Below are 9,740 nucleotides of genomic sequence, written 5' to 3' on the forward strand. Positions count from 1 at the left end.
TTCATATTTATCACATTTTAATGAAACTAAACCGTCTAGTCTGACGCCTAGAGGACAACCTAGCTATTATTTTTTGTTATCAGTCATTCGATGTGTGTGTAGCGAGGGGAAGGTAATTACCGTTGAAGTAGCTGGAGCGGCAGAAATTCTTGTTTACACGAGGGGGAAGCGAGCCTCTCCCCCGGCCCTGCGCGCGCCCATTTTTAAAGGCATTCATCCGCAGGTCGGCGGGAAGGCGCTGGCGACCTAATCTAAACAGCCCCGTTGATGGCCAACGGATGAGATTATCTCCGTTCGCCCCCCTTGACCCCCCCCCCCCCCCTTTTTTTTCGCGGGCTCCCAGACGCGAGCAGGCTTTTGTCTCTGGCGCCGGTCTCTCGCGCACCGTAAGGTAGATTTACAGGCTGGTTCAGCGGCGACTCGTGAGACGCAGGTTAAAGAGAAGTTCTTCAGATTACATGCGGACTATCGAGCCCAGAGCCTATTCTTTCAGGCCAACCAGTTCGTTTTATGAAACATGTCGAACTTGGAGAATCGTTCAATCAAACGAAGTAAATACCAAAGGGACAAAACTAAAATGTTAATGTTGTTATTATTCCTCCATTTAATTGACAGTGCTCGAGCTCTTTTGCTGAGGTCAAGGGGCTGGGAAGCGCTGCGAGACCTGTTTCCCACCACTGGAAAATGTGGAGACGTATTTAATTAAAAGGTGAGCAAAACTATTTACCATCTATCTGTCTATCTACCTATCTTTCCGGTTCTGTCTTTCGGTGTGTTCTGAGCTCGGGTCCTTCGCTGTAAATTAAACAGCTCGCTGTGACCCGCGGTGCCTCTCTGAGGTTGTCAGCGGCTCACCGATTTGTTTTAACCACAGTGCCTAGATCCGCAAGCTTTGCACACGTGAACTGCATCATATCATATCATATTATTTATATAACGGGAACTGGACAGTGTGCTGAATTTAATGGAGAGAATCTTGCTGTTCTCTCTCTGGTTCCGGGTGAGTTGTAGACTGGGCGTCTTCTGGCTCCCGGTCTGTGCCTGACTGAGTGGCTTTAAGGACGTATCCACGTGTAGTGGCAGTCCGGAAGACGTAAACTTGCTAGGATCCGACTTCAAGACGTCCTGTAGTCTTTTCAAAACTGACCGGCAGCCACACACACACACCCACATACATTTAAGTCAGTTGTGAAAGTTGCTGGTTACATAAAGATTAGCAACAAACTGACTAACTCAATTAGAATTTTCTGCTGAATGTCCATTTTAGTCCACCGAGGAGCTGAATTCACTTGGGACATGAACCTTAAGCATCAGCGCAACTCGATAATCACGCAGGGAAATAAATGTAATTATCGAAGACTGTGATCTTAGTTATCATAGCCCGCGATTATGGTCAATTAAATCAGGCTGCCTTATTTCTAAACTGTAGGGTAAGGATATGACTTAAGCCAGTCTATCTGATGCAAAGGCAGCTGCGGTGCTATGCTTAAATAATTATTTACAACTGCGAGTATTGCTGGAAAACGTCACCTCGCTTGAGAGGCGTTCATATTTATATTTTCACACGCTTAGTTCAGGAGTCAGTCTGGCCTGATAGTGCTAATCTGCCGATTTGAGTGGGAGGGAGGGAGAATTTTTTTTTAAAAGAGCAAAACTAGGAGATTAAGCGCTATCCGGAGCAGGCAGCCACGAGTGAACATTAATCATAAAAATAACACTATTGATGATAATACACAAGACTGAGGCGAGGAGGACACATCTGTGGTTTGTTCTGTTTTTGTAAAGTAGGCCTAAATATTGTAGGGATATTTTTAAACCTTACAATTACTTGAAGTGATATGTAAATTAATAGTCTATAAAATCCAGTTTTCATTATTATTATATTTTTTTAATAAATACCAGCCAATTCTTTATAAACTGTTTTAACGAAATCGTAGACTTTTCAGATTGACATCAGAGTACACTACGATTGATTATGATGGCATAATTTAAAGATAATTAGTTTATATCAGCATTCCCCCTCGTACGTGCTCAAAGGTAGAACCGGTCATATTATTATTATATAGTAACTTAATAGCTATAGCCTAGTTGCAAGTATTGCGTAAAATTATATTGACTAAAATGCAACTAGAAATGTGGCTAATTCTTTCTGTGTTTGAGGAACCACAACGGAAGATCGTGTGTAGGATTGTAGTGTGGGCTGTTTTCATCCACGACTTTGTGTCAAATAAATCACATTTAATTAATACATTAAAAATCATCCTTCATAAACCGGCTATAAAGAGCCTACCTCACACACTGACAGCGACAGTATGACGACATTCTCGTGGCACCAAGACAGACGGGAAGGACTCTGAGATGCCTTCGCCAGCAGTAGTTGGCGTTCTCGGCTCTTCCATGGTCCAGCTCCTCCGGCTGCCTTTCAACCTTGACCTCAAGTCTGAAAGCCGCTCAAAGTTTCGGGTGGACCCTTGTGAAATTGATTGAGGAAAAGGACTCCTCTGGGAAGAACCTTTTCTTCCCTTCTCCCAGTCTCTGCTGCCTGGGCCTTTGTTTTTGCTTGGAAGCGCATTGCTATTGATCAGGTACATTGTTATTCCAGAGAGACAAAGTTCATGAGACCAAACAAAACTAACGAATGAACTTTCAAGACGCGAGCACAAATCTCAGGAGAGCTTGGCGCTAGCGCAGAGCGCATCGCCCTCAGCTAACCTACAGAGCACTTAAATATAATACTGCAACATCTACGACTATACACTTAAATATAGTACTACAACATCTGCGACTAAACTTTTATATAATACTTCAACATCTAACGACTATGCTTTAATATAATACTGCAACATCTACGACTACGCTTAATATAATACTGCAACATCTAGGACCACGCTTGAATATAATACTGCAACATCTATCTACGACCACGTTTTAATATAATACTAGCAACATCTACGACTACGAGTAACCAACTACAATTGCTACTAGGATATAGGCACCAACAACAACAATAACATTATTATTGGTTGTTGTTGTTATTATTGTTATCACAGTTATTATACATTAGTTACTTATATCAGTTACAGCTGTTAACCCCTGGACCGATGGATAAAATCTTTTGGCGTTTCAATTACAAGAACGCTAACACGCCCTAACGACTCTCTTGGGGGCAATGTGGAACGGATTACCTCATGAACGACAACACTAAACACCTCCCTGATGTGGTAAACACTCATAATTACTCTCTGAATAAAACATGTAACAAACAAAGCAATTTAGGAAGACGGTTTTGTGAGAACCAACGGATGCAGGTTAGCTCTGTAAAACATAAGATCACAAATATCATGTACACAAAATGTTTAATTTGTGTTCTTAGCATCGTCTCTAAGTCTCGCGTCACATAAAGTGGCTGGGCAGGAAAATCTGCTGCTTCTGAACATTCAGACCGCTGGAAGCTCACACCTCTCCGGTACAGACGCGAGCCCGCTCACCGCTCTTCATACCACAAATAATAGGCCGATATCGGTTCTATGGGGTCATAGCCCCACTCTTCTCAAATTGGAAAGTAATCCGTGTTGCGCCAGGGGTGTGTGTGCGTGGAGGGAGGGGGGGGGGTCCCAACCAATATTCAGAGCATGTCCCTCCCCGACAGTGTGACGTCACCAGTCGCTCCATTTCGCATCGCCTCCCGGTTGAAAATCCTGGCCGCAGACTGCACAGACCCCGGCGTCAGTGCCTCACGACCCCGCCCCGACCCGGCAAGTTCTCAGCCGTTCCCAGCCGTTCCTCTGCCGCGCGTGACATGTTGATCTGTAAATATTTTGGGAAATGTTAATATTAGAAAGCAGAATGTCTAAATAAAGTCATTGCTCCGGAGGTTCTTTATGTTGCAAACCCTCCGCGTCCACAGGAGGGCCGTCGCTGGATGCCCGCGCACACACTCTGATGATGCTCCCGAGCCCCGTCACTTCCACGCCGTTTTCTGTCAAGGACATTCTGAAGATGGAGCAACAGTTCGCGCTGCACCCGCACGCTCAGCACGGTATTCAGCAGCTGCAGCAAGCATTTCCACAACCCTCCCGCGTGCGCACTCGGCGGCGGAGACAGTCCCAGCTTCTTCAGATGGCGATGAGAGGATGTCCGTATCTAAACACCCTGTCGGAGCACGAGAGCCTGGGTGGATTCCAGCCTTTCCCCGGAGCTGTATAGCGCCCGTGCTTGGGCACCACGCGGAGGAGCCAAACTCGAGGCGGACGGGCGCGAGCAGGCCAGTGAGTGATCAGATTATTTCTCCTTTCAGCATGCGACCAGACGCTGAGACTTGTCCCTGGCTAACACCGTAGTGGCGGAGGCAGACATTCTTAACAAGTTCCCATAGAGAAAGCCTAGCATAGAGGCAGTAGTTTGGCTACTTCAGAAAATTAAGCTCTAACTCTGTTGTGGAATATTACCACAAAATGTGTAGATTCCGCAAATTATAATCAGCCTTAATTAAATCGGGCTATGCCATATTTTTATGTAACCATACTGTGGCATGTATTGTATGGTTTCATGGTAGGGCCTCATGGCAACTTAAATCCGTATTGTTCAGTGTCGTTTCTCCAGCGCCTGTTAAATAGTGTTATTAAAGAGAGTTGGAGAATAGTTTTGTAAAAGAATGTGGAAAGTTTTGTTAAAATGCTGATGATCTTAAAATTGTGGTGTTCTTATAGAATGTTTGTAAATAGTTATGTAACAATTGTATGTAAATGAATATAACTGTTGTATGTAAATAGTTCAAGTGTTGTTCATTGTGGAGTGTTTGTAAATAGTTTTGCTGGTGTTGTTAAAGAGTGATGGTAAATAGTTTTGCTGGTGTTGTTTAAGAGTGATGTTAAATAGTTTTGTTAAAATAATGTTTAAGTGTTCAATCTTAAAGTGTTTTTTTAAATAGTGTTGTTAACTACAGTTATTTAATAGAGCAGTTGACGGTGTAAATAAATAGTGTCGTGGAGTTGTTAAATGTATTAATGTAGTAAATGTAGTATTGGAAAATGTATGTTAAACCATGTATGTTTAATGCTTTTTTAAATGCACTTGTAAGCAATGTTGTTAAAATAATTTTTAAAGAGAGTTAAATATAGGGGTGGTTGTGTCTTAGTGTGAAGCCACAATATGACGCCCGCTGACGGCTGCATATTTTCCTCAGAAAGCTGCATGGCGCTGGCGAAGGCGCACGAGAGCGAGACCGAGGAGGCAGACGGGAGGCCGCAGCGGCAGCGGAGCCGGCGGAAACCGCGTGTCCTCTTTTCCCAGGCCCAGGTGTTTGAGCTCGAGAGGCGCTTCAAACAGCAGCGCTACCTCTCCGCCCCGGAGCGCGAGCACCTGGCCAGCACGCTGAAACTCACGTCCACGCAGGTGAAGATCTGGTTCCAGAATCGCCGATACAAGTGCAAAAGGCAGCGCCAGGACAAGACACTCGAGATGGCAGGACACCATCACGCCGGCCCACCTCGGCGCGTGGCAGTGCCCGTTTTGGTTCGGGATGGTAAGCCGTGCCTCGCGGGATCACAGAACTACAACGCCACATACGCAGTGGGAGCGAACCCATACGGATACAGCGGGTACCCGACGTACACTTACAGCAATCCCGTATATACAAACACTTACAGCTGCACGTACTCCAGCCTCCCGGCTCTTCCCGCCAGCAGCTCCGCCAGTGCTCTAATGGGCCTCCCGAACCTTGGGGCAGCCACTCAGCCTCCCGCCCCGCAGGGGCCTCCAGTCCCGCAGTGCCAGGGGACCCTGCAAGGCATCCGGGCCTGGTAGCGGAGCACGATGTGGACAGGAACACGAGCCAGCAAAGACGCGAGACGAGCACAGCGCGAGACAGGAGCTGAAGATGCGCTTAACTGATATATTAAAGCCCCATCTCAGGCTCGCGCTGAGCCAACAGCACTTGTGAAAATATAAACATACTATATCCGTGTCATTTTTACATGAAGACTCTTACTTATAAATATCACACCTGAATGTCACTTAATAAATGCGACCATTGCTTAAATCATTGGATATCACGATCTCCGGCTGCAGATAATTTTGGGGAAATGCGGCTCGGCTGTCCTGGAGAATTCGCATTGATGTTGTGTTCTGCAACTGATACGGTCAGCCGATTGTTTTGAAATATAAACACATTTCCCTCAACACTGAATTCAGTTTATGCATACAATTATTTCAATAAAGGAAATCGAATTGGTTTTCTATCAGTTCAGACAACGTTTTGTTCACATTAGAGGTTAGTTTACCAAGCGGATCTCAACGAAGCGAAAATTAAAGCGAATGAAATGAGTTATGGCACGTTACAATTCCTAAATAGCTGATTTCAGTATTCTCACCGACAGCATGCCTATACATGCAAGGCGAGGAGTGACAGAAAATGTTCGAGTTTGTATGTAGCCTAACCCTTATTGTATAAGTACAATTCCAGCCCATTTGTGTTTTACACTGGATACAAAATAAAATTGCAAATAATATTAAATTCCACACATCATAATCTAAATAATAATAATAATAATATTAAAATAAAAATATATTATTATTAATATTAGTATTATTAATAATAATAATAATAATAAAGGGTTTGGAGTGACAATTATAGAAATAGAGTTTGGCTTTGTTTGGGCCATTAGTCGATTTGCTGGGACCCATGGTACGGCCAGGCCGGCCGGGGGAGGCCGTGTTTACAACACCCTGTCTCCGCCTGTCCGAGTGATGCCATCGGGCCTGTGAGGCGAACCAGAGCCGGGCGGAGACGCCAGAGAGCCGGGGAAAAAAAGCACACACACACACACATCTTCATAATGCCGGGGAATATAGCACACACACATCTTCATAATGCTTAGACCCCTCATCGCACCGGTCTACCGACATTGTAAGGGGAAATAAATGAATAAAGAACATCTTATGTTGGTCTTTAACATGTAGCCTTCAGCACAGAATCAGAACGTTAAGAATATATCCATCCCGATCGACCTAAAAGTCAGATTCCTGCACTTGCGGTCAAGAGAGCATTACAAATAACCTAAATTTAACAGATGCAGTGCAAACTACAGACTGAAACGAAAAGACTATATGGCTGGAGAATATGGGCACATCAATATTAGCGTCAACTAGGGAAACCACGATTTATTTACACGTAGGCAAAGAGCAAGTCTGTATTGCTACATATTATGTTTGACTGGAATCTTCCGCTCCGAGCGCAAGACAAAAGAGTAGACAGATGTTCAGATTTGGGTGGTTCTAGTGGTAACACCGGATTCAAAATCCCGAGGGGAGTGTCGGGACCGGATAGTGTGTTGGGTGGTGAGAGGGGTCTAGGGTTTAAACGGAGTTGTTTGTTGGGGACACCATAGCAACGCAAGATGCTTTTGTTGTAGGCCTAAAACATAGGTTCCCAAACAAATGTCGTGGTGTCATGGTTACTCACTCTCTTTGCATTCATTAATTGTATTTATTGACTGCTATGTTCAATGACAATTGAATGCTACGTAGGCTAATCTACGCAATGATGGTCGACTCTGATAATCTACAAACACATTTTAGTGAAATGCATCCACCCCCTCCTCTCGCATGACCAGTGCAGTTTATTCACAGCGGTAGCCACGACTTCTCTGCTTATTCAGGCAGGGTGCACGACATTAGTGTAGATTATTACACCCACTTTAGCCTTCTCTCTTTGCGCACACCAGCATTACAGAATTAAACGCGAGCCTTCTCTCTCCATTCCATTTCGTTGCGTTAATCCAGGCCAACTACAGAAATCTGATAACGGCAGTACGTCCGCCTCGTGCAGATCACCGATAGGACAGGCGACGACACGAGGTCGGGTAGATGAGGAGGTCATGTCACGAGTCCGCGGAGGCCGCGGGGCATACCTGTGTCAGGTGGAGAGCATGCGGGGAGGGGATAAACACGGCTGGCGTCACTGTGGCGACGCCCGAGGACAGGCTTGTGTCATAGCGCGCTCACACGCATACAAGAGCTGGAGCTAAGGTCTACTGGGCAGATGTCATCTCTTTGGCAGATTTCCACACAAGAGTTCCTGGTGCTAGTGGGGTCGCACTACAGCAACAAATCCCTACACTATCCCGGTCAGATTCCCCCGGTAGGTAGCTAGGTCTTAAATTGAATAGTCCACTTCATCATCCGTTGCGTTAAGGACTCAGCGCTAGCGTTAGGGAGTGTGTGTATTGCAGCTAAGGCACAGCAAGTGTAGACTTGGAGTATTTCAGATTACAAATCTCCGCTGTTGTTTAAATCGCAGATGTATGGAAAGGCCCACGCATGACACCTCATCATCTAATTTAAAATCACGTAGGTGTTTTCAATGGAAATTGAATCAAATCAAATCAAACCATGATTGGCTACAAAAAAAGCCGACGTCAGTGACAGTTTGAGTTCGGCCCGACCGGAAGATGCATCTGGGGCCCGTCTAGTGTGTGTGGGTGTGTTGGTGGGGAGGAAGGTCTGAGGCAGCTATCGCTGGAGAGGACCCAAGAGACACGCACAGGCACATCTCGAGGCCATTGATGCGAGTGGCGGTGGAATGCTTGCTGGAGAAGTCCCCGCTCGCCGCCGCGCGAGGACACACTTCCGGCGTTTATGCGACAAACATATCAGTGTGAAAATGCAGATAATGAAAACAAGATCACGAGCCCTTCCTTCAGAGCTGGTTCTTTCTTTCTTTCTTTCTTTCCTTCTTTCTTTCTTTCTTTCTTTCTCCCCCTGCTTCCTAAATGCCTGATGTAGCCCACCTGCCAGAGCGGCAGAGCAGTGTGTGGTGGTGTGTGAAGGTCAGATTTTTGGCCCCAGTCCCTCTGGAGACACACGCACACTCCGGCCTCGGTCTCCACACAGATGTATGGCGAGCTCGAGCTGGTTAAACGGCTCTGCCCCGACACGCCACAGGAAGAAAACATCACTTTAGAGCGCGATCAGATGTCAGCTCAGGACTCCAGTACAGAAAAACGGAAGCGTTTTACAAATGCCACTGGGGGGTGTCGTTGCTTCTTGTGCTCTCGCTCTCTCTCTCTCACACACACAAACACACAACAAACACATATTTTCCCTCCCTAATTGTTTCTGAGATTTAAGCATAGTTATTGCTACAGCGCGCAAGCCCAATGTCATGACTGATACAGTTTTGCTGATCAGCATTTCACTCTTCCATCGCTGCTTTTCGTGTGTGTGAGTGAGAGAGAGAGAGAGAGAGAGAGAGAGTGTGTGTGTGTGTCTGTGTGTGCATCAGAATCCATCAGCACACAGATGTGCAATACGTGTGTTGACTGCAGCCTGCGCTGTTGTCTGATTCGTGTGACATGAGCTACTGTATGTTGTTCTAGGGATAGAAAAAAGAAAAATAACATTCAGAAATTACATTTCCTTGAATCAAAACATTTACCAAACAATACACACAACATTAATTCATGGCCTATATACCAAACTGAGTAGGGTGGGATTATCAAAATGTCAATTGTTTATCCAATAACTGAACTCCTTGGCCACCCCAGTCATCACTAACCCGGTGCACTGAACTCGGCATCCACAGAAATAACATTCACTTTGCTCTGCGCAGGTTGAAGTGCCCGCATGCTCGAGAGTAATTAATTGATGTAAGTCAACACGGACGTGAGCGGAAGGCGGAGCTATCACGCGCAGATATCCAACCGGAGTCTCCTCCTCTCTCGGTCAAGGCAGCAGAGGCC

The 9,740-nt window shown here is 45.6% G+C and overlaps 1 protein-coding gene across 1 annotated transcript; it reads left to right on the forward strand.

Moving 5' to 3' along the window:
* Positions 1–3,632: 3,632 nt before the first annotated feature.
* Positions 3,633–6,232, forward strand: nkx2.3 (NK2 homeobox 3). Its single transcript, XM_031579362.1, has 4 exons — positions 3,633–3,759; positions 3,908–4,039; positions 4,170–4,268; positions 5,186–6,232. The coding sequence occupies exons 1-4, from the start codon at positions 3,633–3,635 to the stop codon at positions 5,803–5,805; spliced, it is 978 nt and encodes a 325-aa protein (XP_031435222.1). The 3' UTR covers positions 5,806–6,232.
* The last annotated feature ends 3,508 nt before the right edge of the window (positions 6,233–9,740 follow it).

The sequence above is a fragment of the Clupea harengus genome, chromosome 13 (assembly GCF_900700415.2).
Source record: "Clupea harengus chromosome 13, Ch_v2.0.2, whole genome shotgun sequence".
Lineage (NCBI taxonomy): Eukaryota > Metazoa > Chordata > Actinopteri > Clupeiformes > Clupeidae > Clupea > Clupea harengus.

Excerpts from the sequence above, each read along its gene's own strand:
- nkx2.3 (XM_031579362.1), top strand. The coding sequence starts at position 3,633 with ATGTCCCTCCCCGACAGTGTGACGTCACCAGTCGCTCCATTTCGCATC. Across the intron at positions 3,760-3,907 it reads ACCCCGCCCCGACCCGGCAA|GAGGGCCGTCGCTGGATGCC; the intron begins GTTCTCAGCCGT and ends CCGCGTCCACAG. Across the intron at positions 4,040-4,169 it reads GCACCCGCACGCTCAGCACG|CCTGGGTGGATTCCAGCCTT; the intron begins GTATTCAGCAGC and ends GGAGCACGAGAG.